This window comes from Trematomus bernacchii, unplaced genomic scaffold (assembly GCF_902827165.1).
Source record: "Trematomus bernacchii unplaced genomic scaffold, fTreBer1.1, whole genome shotgun sequence".
Classification (NCBI taxonomy): Eukaryota; Metazoa; Chordata; class Actinopteri; order Perciformes; family Nototheniidae; genus Trematomus; species Trematomus bernacchii.
The window spans coordinates 4,752,827-4,770,541 of record NW_022987828.1 but is presented as its reverse complement, the minus strand read 5'-3'; the positions used below and the strand labels follow the sequence as shown (position 1 = coordinate 4,770,541).

Here is a 17,715-nt window from a genome sequence, read left to right as displayed (position 1 = left end):
GCTGTAAGCATGTTTATTTCTATCCAAATATGTCTCCCTTGAAAAAGAGATCAATGATCTCAATGGGATACACCTGGATAAATAAAGGTTTGAAATGAAATGAAATGAAAGACATCTTAAAGCAGCCATCTGTGAGCTGACTACCATTACAGGCCAGGTGGACCATTACAGGTGTTTGACTTTGCTCAGAGCTTTATGGTGAAATGCCTTGAAAAGCTTAAGCTTGAGAAGTACTATACTTTGAATACTTTGCAAAAGTCAATATTTTTTTAAATAATGTCTCTTGTGTCTTGAATAAGTTAGTTATTAGAACAATCCTGTCACTTTAACTCCCCTCAGGACTAGCGTTTGGCATTTGGATTCAACACATGTTTCCCCCCTTCTTTTTAATATATTGCAGCTAAGTGCAGACTGATGGTCACATAGTTCTGCCTCATTTATACCTGCGTTTGTGGAGCCATACTGCCAGTGTTTGAATGGAAATAGGATTCTCTTAGGATATATATGCCCTGCACTGAAACTGCCTCTGGGTTGAACCCTAAGTGTTGTAAATTCCTAACAGCACCCCTGCTGAACACACACAATTCATTCTCCATTGGTTAGGGGAATTCACTGAAGTGCAGGCATGGGGATATTTGTAGAAAGAGAGATGAGAATGACCCAAAACTATTGGCTCTATTTGTTATGTGGCCACTGAGCTTGTGGAGCAGGGATGGGTGAATTTAGTGAAGAGGGTAGAAGTCTCTCATTTTCACTGATAGGCAGCTCAGACATTGAGGGAATGACCAAAGAGTGGTAAGATCCAGCCAACTTCAATTACGACCTCTTGCCGTTTTCCCAGAGGTGCACTATAGTGCCTTTAAGGGGGAATCAATGAAGTGACAAATTGTTGTGGACAGCAACCCCTTTTAGTTGTTGTGTTGTTGTATCCATGCCTGGGTGCTACTCTTAAGTATTCTGGGTGTGTGTGTGTGTATATTCAATGTGTGGCTGAGTTTGTTTGGCAAGCATATATAAATACGCAGCACTCCTCATTTATGATAATTGAATGCATTAGTCCATTTGTGTTTTGGTGGTTTATTTTCTGCTAGTGGCTTTAATGGCTTGTTATCTGTCTAAACCTGTTTTTAAACGCTTTCTAATGGGTGTTCACATGCATCACCCTCTGATGCTCAGTGCCACTTTTTATCTCACAATAACAGTGTACGGTTTTTCTCAACGTTATTTTAGCTTTGTCTAGCTCCTGTCATCTGAGCAGGGCTATTGAATGCTGACATGCTCGTATTTATTGAGAAATGTATGAAGCTGAACTAATTGAGTGTTTTTTTTAATGGTGGGAGAAGTCCATATGAAGCTGTCACATTAATTGTTTCCGATTGAACAGTCTGAGAGATATATGACCAGGAGTCCAGGACACTGAATAAATACTAAACTAATTAGTTTATTCTATTAATTTACTATTACTTTTCTTGATACTACAGATATGGACTTTAGAATAGGTAATATGTCAAACTGTTGCCCTCACTAATTAACACAAGCCACTCTTTTTACATCCGATTGAATTACACATAGTCAACCCCAAGGCAACACAAGTGAATCCCCATATTACTTATGGTTTTCCATAAAGTTCTTGTTTAGCCTGATGACTGTTTTTGCTCTAAAGTGTCAAATTGTTTTATGACTGAGGAGTTATGTTTGCTTTGATTGTTTGAGTTTCAGTACTGTTGGAAATGTGTGTTTGCACGTCTCTGTGCAGCTGGCAGATGTGTGTGTAGACCTGGTGTCATGCAGCATATTCGATATAATGTGCTTGTACTGTATGTTGCTTTTATATTGTTTCATGCATGTATCTCTAATCATTGTGTATGAATGAGGTGTTGGGACAGACATGCTGACAGATGTTTACTATTTTCTTCTCATGAGGTTGGTTTGAATAAACAACAGCAAGTTTTGTTGGCATACGGTTTGTGCATACTGTACGCATCTTCAAATGTGCCATGTAAAGCAGCGTGTAGTTCCCAGTTGTATAGTACTGCATATGTAAGTACACATTTATAAAAAATAAGTAAGCCCCATTCCACTGCTTCTATCGAAACACATGTGTTCTCTGGCTAAGGTATGTTCTAGCATTGAAAGCAGTAAGCATTTTAATATTTCTTCCATCATATTTGAGCTTGCCATATCAACTATTGAAAAAATCAAATTCAACGTGTTTATTTTTAACCCACATTTGTAGATGTTTTTTTCTCATTGTTTATGACAGCTTCCCAACAGGCACACAAGAGTCCAGGATATTAATGCAACACATTTCTCTTTCTTTGCCTCTGCAGGAAAAGAAGAGCATGTCGCCACCTTCAAAGGATCCGAGTTCTTCTGCTACGACTTGTCCTTGAACCCGATTCAAAGCAGCAGTGATGAAATCACGTTGTCATTCAGAACCCTGCAGAGGAATGGACTGATGCTGCACACGGGCAAATCAGCTGATTACGTCAACCTGGCCCTGAAAAATGGGGCTGTCTCACTCGTCATTAATTTGGGGTCTGGAGCCTTTGAAGCTCTTGTGGAGCCAGTCAATGGGAAATTTAATGACAATGATTGGCATGATGTCAAAGTAACAAGGAATCTACGTCAGGTAACAGTACAGAGGGTGACGCAGAGACTCAGTAAATGAATCAAAAAGAAATGCACTTAAATCATTACCATCATACAATATATTTTCTTTCCAGACATTGTAATTGGATTGCTTAATTAAATCATGGTGGTGTGTGGTTGAGACAAAACAGAACCACAAGTGAGCAGGAACATCTAGAAGGAAATAGAACAAGACCTCTATTGAGTTAGGAATTGAGGGAGAAACAAAGTCATTGCTTTTAAACATCAACCGTATAGCACTCAGACCCGTTCAGATGTTTGACAACAATATAATCAATCTACCCTTTTCAATCTAACATAAGGAATAGAAATATGACGTATTTGCCCCTAAAATAAACATTACGTTTTTGGGAAACTAGTATATAGATCTAAACTCTTGTCAGCTCCTTGGGAAAAGGCTATCAGTAGTTTTGGCTTTCAACCCAAGCAACCTGTTTTTCCATTTTAATGAATGTTAGCCACCACTCAGTGGTCAGTGGTTGGTTGGAATTCCACATCCCTGCTGCCTAAAAGCTTCAACAACTAGAACTAGGTCCTGATCAGTGCTTCATTGTATGTTATGACTCACTCTTTCAAAGATATCTATTACAATGGGATGTGGGGTTTCCTCTATGGGGTCTTATGGTTGCTGGTGAAAGACTGGGGGATCCTTGGGAAACAAACTGTGGGATCTAACCCCAGGTGCACAAACCACTTGTATTGGTGTCCTTTGCGTTGCATACCCATAGGCCATTAAAGGTAGGGTAGGTAAGAATGGAGAAACCAGCTCGAGTGCGCTAGAATTTGAAACTATGCAGCCGAAAAAAATCTGCCCCTTCCTTCAGACTTCTTTACAGAGCCCCTCCTCCAACACACACGAACGCGCACATGACCAATGAGGGCACAAGATAAGTTTGTGCACGAGATGGAAGGCTGACAGGCAGGTAGGGCCCGGCTAAAATAACTGGTCGTGCTTTTTACAGCGCCACGGCTTCTACAGATGAAATTTGTTTATGTATTTATTGTCAAAGCATTTAATGTATTCATTGCTATCGGGATGTTAAGAGCATTCCATGGAATATAACAAACAGTGTTTCTGAAGTGAATTACCTAACCCACCATTAACTTGTGGCCCTGTAAAATAGTTCAGATTTTCTAAATCCAGAGTACGAGATTACTGCAGCAGCAGCAACTCCTTTTTCAGTGCTGTCTTAACTGAATAATATGAAAACCATTCCCCCTCTGGTGTCTTAACCCCACAGTTAAATTGACGAAAGAAAATCTGCAAACATTTGCCATATTCATTGAGTAAGCAACTGCAAATCAGCTACAGAATAATAGGTAGGGTTATGTCAGTTAGATACAGTAACGGGCCGTCTCCACGGCAGCGTTAAAAAAATCTTGGAGGTGGGCGTATCTGAAGCTTGAGGATTTTTTGTGAGCAACCAATCACATGAATCTCCCGCCCGCGACATACGAAGCCAAAAAGCCCGAAGTAAACTGGATATAAACTCCCCAAAACAGGCGAAAACCTACCACTGTCTCTGCCACCTCCCTCCATGCCTGGCTCCTCCGGTTTATATCCCGGTAGGTCTGGTCATAAAGCACCGGGTGATTGATTCGCTACCGCTAATTTCTCCTCCATTTTTTGGAATATGAGGAAATGCCCTGCGGTATTTCTCTCCCAGCATACACGCCGTTTGATTGGCTAGAGCTTGAACTGTCAGATTTGCGTACACGGGATTTGATTGGCTGACGCTTCCACCTCAGCCTCAAAAGTTGAACATTGTTCAACTTTGGATCTTGAAAATCCTGAGAATCTCCGCTCGCCTGCCCACAATGCATTTCGGCGAAAGCGAAAAAAAGTGACGTCACCCCATTCAAAGTGAATGGGCAGAAGCGTTTCAAGATTTTTTAACGCTGCCGTGGAGACGGCCCGTAAGTGGAAGCAAAGATTTGTAATGTCTCACATACATTGTTACTTTTTAAATATAAGCTTTTCAAGTTTGCCTGACAAACATGAAGAATGCATTTAATAGACATCAAACACTTATTTATTTACCCTACAGTATCAAACTGATTATGTTGTCCTAAATAACATTGTTCCTGCTCATCTGGTGGGAAATGTTTCTCTTCACCTCAGCACCAAGCTTCTCCTTCTGCACAACCAGAAGATTGAATATTGGCAACCGTAAGGATTTAGCCAGCTTGAACGTTCACTGCATTCAAATAGTGGAGGACGACCATGCATATTGAATGCATGCTCTTTGGGGAATCCAAATGGCCATCCTCCTCATTCTGTATCAGGGTGTTCTTTGCTTTGTCTCATTGCAGTAAAGTGATCCTAAAGTTCATCAATAAGACCAAACGGAGGTACAGTATTGTACGAGCGACGGGAAGTCTGATACCCTGGATTGGTCTCCAGCCTAAAATAATATATAAAATAAACATGTTTCATAATGGTCTTGAACATGGGACTTTCTAAAAGAGGGTCAACTGATGTGCTTTAGGTATTATTTCTTATATATATACCATTTAGTCTGTCAATCATAACCTTTTGTCAGGACTTTGGTAAGGAGGTTGGGTTACATACAAAAACATGGTGCAAGAACACCATGAGGTACATAGGGAGTCACTGGTTGAGCTCTGGCACCTCCTGTGGAGCTATATTGTTATTTCCTTAGTCAGCTTTTTTCTTGTTAAACTTATTTTGCCCTTCTTTCTCTATGTTACTAACATGCTTTGGAAACAAACTAACATCATTCATGGAATGTGTCATCTACTAACCAGTATGGTTTTTACCGTTCAACAATGTACTAACAGTATTGACCATCATATATTATTTGAGTAACAATCGTTATTCTGTTCACAGTTTTTAATTTCCTTTCTCCCCCCTTTTCCACAAAGCACTCAGGCATTGGACACGCTATGGTAAACAAACTACATTGTTCGGTAGATATCATTCTAATTGTTTCTTAGTTTGGGTTTGCCGTGTGTTTCTTTCTTTCTTTATTTTTATTGTAGACGTCATTTACAAAAAAGGGAAATTGCGGTTGGTACTCTTTTGCTTACTTTTCGAATCCTTTTTAATTTCTTGGTTCATTCATTGGTTTCACCCTCTTTATTTCACTTGTTTCCTGTCCAACTCTGTTTAATCCACCTTTTTAGGAGCATCATTTCGAGCCTTTTGCATCAAGCTGTGGTTAATAATGAGGACCCTCTCCTGTCTGGCTGGCCTGATGCTCTTTGGCTCAGCCAGTTGAACCCCCATTCACTTTGCATGGCATGCACTTTGACTATGTGTTGCAAATGTCACAGTGCCCATTAGTCAACATAAATGTGAAAGTTAAGTTTTGTTCGTCTTTGGTGCTTCCCTGGTGAATTCTTAGGTATATCTCAGTGTCCCTACCCTCCTGCATGCTTCTGACGTTATGGCAAGTGTTAAAATATTGACTCCCGGTATCCCATTCAATCATTTTCTTTTTGTTTTGCTTTTAATCAAAAAGAAATCACAAATGCATGCATGTTTCATGTTTCTCTTAAACCCTAAGTCATTGACTATACTAAACGGTGATTGTGCTCATCATAGCATGTGCTCCCTTTCTAACCAAGTAGCACTTTCTGATTTATTTTGTAGAACTACTGGATGTACTAATATTTGATTAATGATTTAACTAACCTAGATAACATTCTACTAACACCATTTTTGTGTCTGCTAAATAACATTTACGTTGCTGTCGGGGCAATACTAACACTGTAGAATGTGCACTTCACTAACACTCTAACTAGAATAGCATTCTTTTGAAGGCTTGCAGTCTTCCAACTAATCAAACTGGACAAAATAATAATAAAAACAAGAAAAAAGACAATAAAAACAGACATGAAAATGGGTTAAGAAAAGTAGGGAAGTCTTCAATAGACGACAAGAAGGAAAGGCAGTAAGTTTGCACTACTTAGGCTGTCTGAGTATAGTGTGTCTTTTCCCTGTGCTTGGTTGTCTAGGTGACAATATCCGTGGATGGGATTCTGACCACCACGGGATATACACAGGAAGACTACACCATGCTAGGCTCTGACGACTTCTTCTATGTTGGAGGGAGTCCTAGCACAGCTGACCTGCCTGGTTCTCCAGTCAGCAACAACTTCATGGGATGCCTCAAGGAGGTAAACACTGCTTCTGTGTACTCTCTGATGCAGGTGGGTGTTCAGGATATGACTGGCTTCACCTCAGGACTCCAAAACAGGCCATTCCACCCACACACTGACCCTGTCTCCTCCTTTACTCTTTGCTTTAGTTTGTTTCTCACACAAACTTTATTATGCCTCTACCTCCCCCTCAGTGCACTCATAATGTAACACACAAGATTGTGCGCACACATACACACACACTCACAACTTCACTCCGAGGTGTCTGGTGTACCACACAGCTGCACATAAAGAACAGTCTTAAAGTGGAATTTAGCACAGACTTCATACGGCTCCTTCAGGTGCACTTCAAAGAAGAGCAGTGATCCTGAGATCAGGCAGTTGAATTTTCATGAGCAGTCAGCCAACTGACACACTAAACACCTCACTATTCTTCCACTGGGGACGGAGGTACCAGACTGATGTTATCGTAGGCTACTTGCCTAATGGCTTACCTTATTACCATACAGTTTTGTGTTTAGCAAATGTATCTTGTTCTAGAAATTAGCAACTAAGATTTAACCCTCACTTGAAGGGTTAAATGCAAGGTGCAGAAGCAACCTGGTGCACTTGGCTAATGTATGAAGATTAAATGTATGTCTCCCAGATGAGGCAAAAAAGGTCATTATACAATAGTGTTTATATTGTTGGCTGGTTGAAAAGGCATTCTGACCGTAAGCATTTACTTTAGGAGATGCCTTGTATTTATAAAGATGTCTGGCAGAAAAATATCTTAAGTACTGCAAAATTATCAATCCATTTATTTCAACTTTTAGTTTCAAAAGCATCCTTATTTGTTCTCGTCTCTCTCTAGTGTCCTACATTTTGTCCCACTCACCTCAAGCGCAGACTGTTGTCCTTAGCAAATGTCTCATAGATGTCTGAAGAAGCTCTCTTTAATGAGCAGGCAGGGCGTGGACCACATGTCCCCACGCCATGTACAGCTCATTAGAGGTCTGGTTCTGAAGGATAGTATCTTAGTTAACTACATGTCTCTGAGCTGCTGAAGATGTGGTGACAAAGGGATTGGAAATGGTCTACCCTAAGCCTGGTCTCTCCCCACTGAGCTGTCCTCGCTTTTCTTGGTCAGCTTAAGCACAGCGGCTGCTCTCACTATCCTAATATCAATGTATTATGGCGCAAAGAGTTGTGGGATATGCAGAATTCCCCTGTAGTTTGCCACTAGGATCATTTCATTGTTATTAGCTTCATTAAAAAAAGAAGAGACAAGGCCGAAATACTCTCAATCATAAGTTAGTTGAGCTGACTTGGCGTTAATTTTTTTGAATTTGACATATTAATTGCACTGACAAGCTGTCATGGAGCCTTTTGAATTCTACAGAAGCCTTGTTCCAGGTCATCTTCTGTGTATGTCATAATAACATATGAGCGGTGGTTTAACAGCATGTGCTGCTGGCTGTGATTGATGGCATGATTCGAAGCGGCTTGTTGTTGTATTCGTGTGCAGATTCCAGTCTGAGCCGCCACGCCTGCCTGTTGGTTCTGATGGCAAAACAAACGGTGGTGCAGTAATTGCTCAGTTGTCACAGCACATAGCTTGATGACAAATTAGTGCAGCAGTACTAGCACAGCAGCAGTTGTAGCTCAGACCAAAGCGCCTTTGACTCTGAAAGGTGCCCTTTGTCTTGGGTATAACAAATGTATTCGGCTGTGTCTGTTGCACCTTTTAGTCTACATAACTAAGGTCCACCATGCAGAGATATCATCCTTTTATTCTTTACTCCTTTTTTCTTTAGTTCTTGTGTCAGGAGATTCTAGTTGGATTATCTTTTTCTTATTATTCTATTCTCATGGAATATTTAAACCGTTCCATTTGGCTCTGTTTCAGACTTTTTTTAAGAGAAAGGATAAAGATGTCGGAATAAAAGCCTCTATTTTTCAACTTTCTTTTTTCCCAGTGCATATAAATACAGTCTGATATAGTCAGTCACAAAGCAGTAACAAGGAAATAAGCCTGAGCTTACCTAAATCTGTGCACGGCAGTGAGCTCAATCTACCTGAACAGTTAGACACAGTAGATCTGGCTCAGTGATAAACATAATGCTCCATGCACATGCAATCCCATCGGAGGTGTCCCTGTTTTCAGGTGAGCGCTGAGCATGACAACAGATAAAGAACACGGCCAGAGTTTTCCACAGCTGTAACTCATTTGATTTGTCCCGTTGAAAGCAATATATTTACCATTAGGACTCTTTTGTTATGTAAATACATATGCATGCAGACCATAATTGGGCTATCCGTCACTTGATAACCTTATCTACCCATTAGTAGTGCTGGAGCGGTGTGAAAGAGATCATTGACTCTGCTTCTGCCCCCTGGGGTTAGTCTGCCTGGCATACTATTGACAGCTTTGTCTTTTTAAAGTCTATTTCTTCATAGCATTTTCTTCAGGAACTGATTGACACATTGAATTAAATCACTTCACTTCATGTGTGTAAGTGTGTTTTTGTAGTAAGTATTTCTAGCACAACCGCACTGATGTTTTAGTGACAATATTTTACACACCAAAATGTTCATTAGTTTCCCCAAATGTAAATTAGATAGAGGGATTCCTGCTATTTCAGCTCAATTGATCAAGATCCTCTTTCATTACGGAGATTGGATAATGACAAAGTTATTGCTATTTCATTTTTGTTAGATCGTTGCCAATTACAGTTATAATCCTGTTTGATTTCCACATAGTGCATCTAACGTTCCCCTCACACACAATGCAGCTTATTGTTTGACTTGGAGATGTTTTGAAATGTAATCCTACAGTTTTTTAAACCAAATGTATCATGCCTTTGTGGGTGCATTTTTATACGAGTCACACAGGATTTTCACAAGTTTCATAGAAAAATAGAGTTGATGAGCTAGACAAATGCTAATTAAATGTGATCAGGTTGGGAAATTGGTCAGCACTGTTCCATATGATAATGATTCTCATTCATGGTTAATTGGTATTTTAATGAGGTGGCTCCTTTTTTTATAATAGGCTGCCACTGTCTGTCACTTATGTCTTAGCTCTTCAGGGTTCGGCCTCAAAGGTCACAATGCACTTCATTAAATAAAGCACTCCAATGCCAAACCCTTTCTAACTGGTCTACGGTGTCTGAGAATACAAACTGCTTTTGATACAAGACATTCTGCATAGAAATATGCAAAGCAAATGTCAGTCATTTTTTATTTTATTTAGAGAGTCGGATCTGTCATCAGCACACATGTATTCTAATAACAGGCTTCAACTGGGGCCTTAATCAGCATTTTACTTCACACATGCAAAGAAGGAAGCATTTTTTATGTATCTCTTGTATCTGAAGTTTCACACACAATTCCAGGAGAAGCTACTGTACCTGATCACAGTTTTTCCCCCGCCCCTTTCCCTTTTTTAAATTGAGACTATCTCTTCTTTTAGTCGACACACAAGCTAAAGTCAAAATAGAGGTCTCAACACTTCACCCAACCAGAATACTATATTTTGTACAGGGTGATGTAAGCGACAATTGGTGCCACTTAAACGCAGTTCCTCACTTTCCCTTTTCTACTCTTAATTCAGGTTGTGTACAAAAACAATGATGTGAGGCTTGAGCTGTCCAGGATGGCGAAGCAGGGTGATCCCAAGATGAAGGTCCATGGTACTGTGGCGTTCAAGTGCGAGAATGTGGCCACTCTGGACCCCATCACATTCGAGACGCCAGAGTCCTTTATTGTCCTCAATAAGTGGAACGCTAAAAAGACGGGCTCCATCTCCTTCGACTTCCGCACCACAGAGCCCAACGGCCTTATCCTCTTCAGCCACGGCAAGCCCAAACAGCCGCCGAAGGATTCCAAGAATCCCCAGACTCTCAAGGTGGACTTCTTCGCCATTGAGATGCTGGATGGCCACCTGTACCTGCTGCTGGACATGGGCTCAGGGACCACTAAGACAAGGGCAGTCAATAAAAAGGTCAATGACGGCGAGTGGTACCATGTGGACTTCCAGCGAGATGGCAGATCAGGTAACTTTCCCGTCTATTACTACAATCACAAGACTAACAATATGCACTGTAACAGGGCTTCTGCTACTACATCGTTGTTACCCATTCAGATTTGACCCATACAGTAGCTTTGGCTCTGTAGGTGCAGCTTGCAGAATTCACAAGACCAGCTCATCCGATTAACTTCTAACAAGTTCAGTGCAGCCCCTTGGATCCTCTGCAATACTCCTGCCAAGTTTGAAGTCAAATGGACGAACGGTTCTTCTAAGCTATGCAGTAGCTTACGGTTATTCCTTCGATTATATTAATATAAGCCGTGCCAACAGCAATAGAGCAAACTTTTAAGGTCAGCTATAGCGAAACTGTATGGATGATCAACACTATGAAAACCAGCTTGTTCCAATTATGTTTTCAACTTAATTTGAGGACAATACTCGAAGTTGTAGGAAGAAACGCCATGAGAAACAGATTTCGACCTACTGTAATTCAGAATGGCAGTGATACATGTTCTAAATAGGCTTATACTGTATATAGATTTGTCTTGGCTCACAGTTTCCAGGAAAAAAGGAATCACAATTTCTTAAACTTGCTTTTTAAAAGTTACAAATGTAAAATCATTTTTTATAGCGCCAACAGCTGGCCAAATTGCACCACATTGAACTTTGCACTATTTTGGTCCCCCAGCAATGTACCTGAGTGTGAAGTAGATCCGATGACCTGCTCTTTGTGTGAAGGACGTGCACAGTGACAGAGATGTTTCGCTTAATGATAGATTTGCACTGGATGCGTATTTTAAACCGTTCAGGACATACAATATAAAAGATTTTGATGACACTAACTTCACAGGGTGGTACCATGCGTCATAGATTATGATTCCAGAGTTAAATTGACCACACAAATATGTTGCCCCCTCTCCTGTTGTGTCCTCTAAGCTCAGAGTTGCTCCCCTCTGGTCGCTGTTGATTTGCTTATCTAAGCAGCAATTTGTTAGTCTGTGCTTAGAGCCAAGGCCTCGCAATGTCATGCTGCAAATTAGATACTGTACACCCCTTAACCATATTTTCCACTCCATCTCAGGAGGTGGAAATTAGATTAACTGTTTCATTACCCCTCAAAGCAATACTGGGCTGTGGTCTAAATTGAGCTGTACACTTTGTTAGAATAGCTGTAGAGCACATCCATGTGTTCTTTTAAATAATTCTACCTCTGACTGCACAAATCATTGAAGGTATTTAAAAAAAAAAAAAAAAAAGATAAGCTCAAATACTCTGAGTTAGCTGAACACTATAATTTACAGTGCTGTGTTGATTTGATTCAGCTTAACACATGCGGGAAACAAATAGCTGTGGCTGACTTCTCAAATAACATAAATCAACAACATTTAGTTACGGTAGACCAAGCGATAAGAAACGGTGTCTAAATTAGATTGTGTTCATTATCTTTCGAGTAACCTCCATCATCCACCCCCACACACCAACATGTGCGCACACACAAAAGCTATCAAACATCTTTTCTCGCTGTTCTCTCGGTCTACCCTGCCCAAGTTTCCATGGAAACAGGAGGTGGTCTCTTCCAGGCCTGAGACAGTTACTGCACAGTGCTGAGCTGTGCACTAATGACATTTCAAAATAACTTTTCTCCCTTTCCTAAAGTCTAAGGCATCAGCTCTTGCATACTGGAGTGTAAATGGGACATAAAAAGGTCTGTATTATGATGACTTAGTAACAAGATGGTGAGATTACCACACAGTGCACTCACAAAGTGTTACAAATTATGACTACTTTACCTATGCTGACCCTACTAAACGTAAGTCCATTCCATTCTGCAAATATGAAGTCCTTAAATATATAAAATATCTATAAACTGCAAAAAGCTATTTTATTAAGGGTGTGTAATAAAATAAAATGTGTGTATGGCACTTTTAAATGGTACCATTTATAATTTTTCAGTTCCTTTTTACTGTAAAGGCCTCATGAAATCTCCATTCCCACAGGTTACTATAATGGTGCATTACATAGCAGTTTTGTGAATATCTAGTTATTTAGATATTCTCCTAAGAGCTTTCTGAATGCAGATTTTAATATATTAGTTTTTTAACATTAGTAACATTTACTTCATGGACATAACAAATGATAAAGTAATGTTTTGATGGAATGATATTCTAGGTCATGTTCTAAACAATTTGTAACCTTTATAAAAGCCTGAAGGAGGATGGTCCATCTCTGTCAACATGTTATTTCACTATAGTCCACATGTGAAGCTCAGTAGAAGAAGCCCTGTCCCTTCTACGACATAACCTTAGCTCGGCTTGTGTAGGCACTTTTACACCCCGGCTCCAATTAGTACCACTGTTTTAATGATTTATAGAAATAAGATCATTAAAAAACATAAGAAAAGTACTCACTAGTCTTACAAGAGTGCGAGTCACAAAACATGCGGTATGCTCTGCTTTTCATCTGTGTCAGATGTTTTATTAAAACGCAACTCCAAATGCGCTCAAAATGAAAATGAAAATCAACAGCCGGACATCAGCTGCTGCCGGGTCCTCCACAAGCTGCTCTTCGTACACCCGTGACGGTGCCTGATAACGATCCCTGCCCTATTTAGTTTAGCCGGCACTTCCTGCAGGAAGCAAACTGTAAATGGACTCTCGCTCTCAGACAGCATCTTCTAACCTCAATGCATTAGAGACGCTGAGATACACTCTGCTTTTAAGCGAGGGCTTCTGGGCCGGGAGTGCTGTGGGTCACTCATCAGAGACTTTACACGGACATTTCTCTGTTGAAGCCCCACTTCCTGCCAGGGCACACACAAACATGCACACACATACAGTACACACACAGACACATAGGCAGAGATACAGACAACACATCCCCTCCATCCCCACAGCCCACTCGCAAGCTCTACAGAGAATCCAATCACATAGAGAGATTTGGCCGTATCGCCCTAACTGGATTGTAGTAATCCCCTGTCTGCCATGTTTTGGGGATGTGTGAGTGGGGTTAGGGGACATCCTGCCAAGTTGAGCCGGGCTGCTGATGCAGAAAAAGTATGAGCGAGATCTGAGATGTCCTTTGGAACTCTGGCTTCAGATTTGATGATGGAGTAGCACTTACGGCTCAGGACACCGAGAGAGAAGAGGAGAACAGAAATGTGGTCAATGGGTTTTAGAGTGTCGTGGAATGCTGATCTTTGTCAACATTCTCATTTAACGCCTGCATCGTCATTTTAATCAACCCACCTTAGCTGTATGCCCTGTGCTTGCTTCTCTAGATATTACTTGCTGCTGCAACTTCCCTCATCTGCTTTCTTATCTGATATCGTATACCCCTCCCTCATCTTCTCTCCAGACATCTTTATCTCCATGTTCCCATCTTGTTCTGTATCCATCTCCTCCTCTTTTATGCTCTGCAGCGTTCACAGAGACACTGCCTTTGTCCCCCTCTTGGCTATGACAACTGTTCCAAACATAGTCTGTCCTGCACCGTGTGCATATGTCATATGGTTCCTATGCTTCTAGCCTGGTGATGGCACATGTCCCCATGGGATTATATAGTGCCTTAACATAGCTTGACTGTGTTTACACACTTTCTACAGGACTGTGACAAGTGAACAGAACACTCTGAGCAGATGCCTGAAAGATGCTGACAACCTTCTCTTGTCTCCCACTTACATCAATTTAGACAGACATGAATACTGTAGTCTTATCAGAATCAGAATCAGAAACGGGTTTATTGCCAGATAGGTTCACACGTACGAGGAATTTGACATGATGTCATGTGCATACATAAAATATAAAACAAAAAATCTAAAGAAAGTACACAGATAGCGAACTATATTAAAGGTGGGGTAGGTAAGTTTGAGAAACCGGCTCGAGATACACTTTTTGTTATATTCCATGGAATGCTCTTAACATCCCGATAGCAATGAATATCTTAAGTGCTTTGACAAAAAATCCATAAAAAAATGTCATCTGTGGAAGCCGTAATACTGTAAAAAGCACGACCAATCATTTTAGCCGGCCCGGCTAAAATAACTGGATGGCCTACCTGCCTGTCAGCCTTCCATCTGTGCACAAACTTATCTCGTGCCCTCATTGGTCATGTGCGCGTTCGTGTGTGTTGGAGGAGGGGCTCTATAAGGTTGTGTATTTTCAAATTCTAGCGATCTCGAGCTGGTTTCTCAAACTGACATACCCCACCTTTAAGAACACTGTAAACAAATATAGATAGATAGCAATAAAATAAAGTAAAGCAGTAATTTACAGCAAAATAGAATGTAGTGAATTATAGAATATGAAATATACGGTAAGCAATATTTGAACATTGTGTGCATTCATGTAATGCATATAGAGTCTATGGCATCCTTGTTTGCTGTAAACAACTATAAAAAGACTTAAGTTTAGGTACCAATACCGTGGGATTTAAAGAAGAGTATTAGAAAGTGTTTACTTTACAAACAATGGATATTTTTGTACCACGGCTATTATGTGTTGAATGGTGAGATCTTCCGTCATGATTCACGCTAACCACGCTGATCCTCATTCTTCAGCCGGGCACCTGCTCTACTCAGAGAAAAGTTTCCTCGCTAATGAGTTTGATGTACTGAGCTCGTTAGCGATAACCTGAAGGGAGCTGTTCTGGCTGTGTGACGGCTGGCCTGTGCCAAGTGTGCAAAGCTTGGTAGTCACAACAGCTGTGGCTAGAGAGCGGGGGTTGTAGGTAGCGGCAGGAAAGTGCTGAAACAGATGCCGAGGGCCAAGACCCTGAGAAAAGAGTTGGAACATGTTAGTGGGACCAGGTTAATCATTGTGCACTAAGTCCTTAGCTGTCTCTCTCAAGCACCTTTACAATGAGTCTGGCTCACCTTGGCTATAAAGAAATTGCATAACCAGGGTTATTATTAACTTAGTGTTCTTTTTTCTTTTGTTGCAGCGTTCAAGATTTTAACAGATTGAAAAAGGAAAAAAAAACACAATGAACGTGTCCTTTAATTGAAAACAGATACAGATATTTATCATACGTGTAATTAATTGTGATGTGTACAATCATGCATGCTAATGGTAGCTGTAATGAAATGTGAAAGGCCCCATTTGATGTCTAATGTGTCTCTTAAATGTGCCAGGCAGCCCTGCTGAAACTTCATGTGTGGCTTAGGGCTTCTTTCCCAATATAAACACTTTAACTAAAAGAGCAACTTAAAAGCTGCACTTTTCTACCACGTACAAGCAGTTCGGTCCCTGCCATTTAGCCCGAGGCAATCAGCCAATGGCTCCTTCATATCTGCCACTCAAAATGCAAATTATAACTTCATGGCTATTCTATTTTTGAGCATCCTTAGCCTACTATTTCTCTATGACTCTCCCGGGCAGTGTCTGTGCCGATCCTCAGCACGGTATATAGATTACTGGATGAGGATGCGGGCAGTGGAGGCAGCCACCATTAATTAAAGGTCCACAATGGCTCCTGCACTGAGAGTAACAGATCCATATACAAATTAATCACCGGGTCTGAGTCCCACAGTAAGGCCTTCCTTTCCACAGCTTTACAGTCCAGTCATGTCCGCTGTTGTTTACCGTGCTCCAGATCGAGAATTAAACCTGAATGAGAGCGATAAATCATGGTGGGGAAACACACAAACTCTCACTGCAGGTTTATGTGTTGGAGAGGTAAACAGAGAGAGAGACAGGGTGAAAAAAACAGCCTGCAGTCCGTTAATCAAGTTCAAAAAGATGGCTATGATGTTTTTTTGTATTTGTTTTGTTGGCTGAAATGAAAGAAGGGGCAACGATTTTTCTTCCCTTCTCCTTTCTTTTTTATAACCACTGCTTTATAGATAAAGGAGATTTATAATGGGAAATCCAAGGAAAATGGAGAGGATACTCTTAGGGATCCTAGATTAGGCTACTAATAGACTAGCTGTCCCATGATGAATGTGTCTTATCAACACTCATCAGTCATTGTAAATGAAGAAAAGCCCGACCTTGTCCAGATGGATAACACCAATTAAGCTAGTTTCTTCATCAAACCGTCGTTAATTGGGGCTTCCATACATGTTTGTGTTACTACAGGGCAGATAGTGTTTTTAAACATCTACAGTCACCAGGGGTTATAAGGTGTTAATCAGTTGAATAACGGAAAGGGTTGTTTAAAAAAGGCGAAATAAACATATGCACATTTTTCCAATTTTGTTTAGGTACCATTTCTATCAACACCCTCCGTACTGCCTACACAGCCCCTGGAGAAAGTGAGATCCTGGACTTGGATGAGAATCTCTACCTCGGGGGTCTGCCAGAGAACAAAATGGGGCTGGTGTTCCCCACTGAGGTGTGGACAGCACTACTGAACTACGGCTACGTGGGCTGCATCCGGGATCTATTCATTGACGGACAGAGTAAGGATATCCGGCGCCTGGCCGAGGTCCAGAAGGCTGCCGGGGTCAAGCCCTCCTGCTCCAAGGAGCCTCCCAAACAGTGTTTGAGCAACCCCTGCCAAAACAATGGGGTCTGTAGAGAGGGCTGGAACCGCTATGTGTGCGACTGCTCTGGGACTGGATACCTGGGACGCTCCTGTGAAAGAGGTAGGACTTTGTTTTTATGTACAGAGCTGTTTAGAAGCATATCATCTGTCTGGTACGCATAGCCTGGATTTACCAGTGTGAAATGTTGACTATGCAACTAAAGACTTGAATATAATTGAATTCAAAGACAACCAGAATACTTTCATTATATTCACTTTGGAACGTATGTTGATACGTTTTAATAAAGTGAGTTTCTGAAACCTGCAGGCGGTCTTTTCAGTGGGTCATCTCGCTTTACACCTCTAGCGATATAGAGAAGATGAAGAGAACCACTTATATAAAAAACACTTGCCACACCGCTCACAAGCTTTGATCCTCATGGTACCATGGTGTGAAAATGGCC

General features: G+C 41.0%; 1 protein-coding gene across 2 annotated transcripts in view; it reads left to right on the top strand.

The window, feature by feature from the left end:
* LOC117499778 (neurexin-1a) overlaps nt 1–17,715 on the top strand; it is a 228,207-nt gene that overhangs the window by 71,780 nt on the left and 138,712 nt on the right. For both annotated transcript variants that reach the window (XM_034152400.1, XM_034152401.1), the window contains 5 exons: nt 2,331–2,632; nt 5,539–5,562; nt 6,634–6,795; nt 10,373–10,814; nt 16,989–17,372. In XM_034152400.1, coding sequence (XP_034008291.1) covers nt 2,331–2,632; nt 5,539–5,562; nt 6,634–6,795; nt 10,373–10,814; nt 16,989–17,372 — 1,314 coding nt within the window. The remainder of the gene's footprint in view (nt 1–2,330; nt 2,633–5,538; nt 5,563–6,633; nt 6,796–10,372; nt 10,815–16,988; nt 17,373–17,715) is intronic.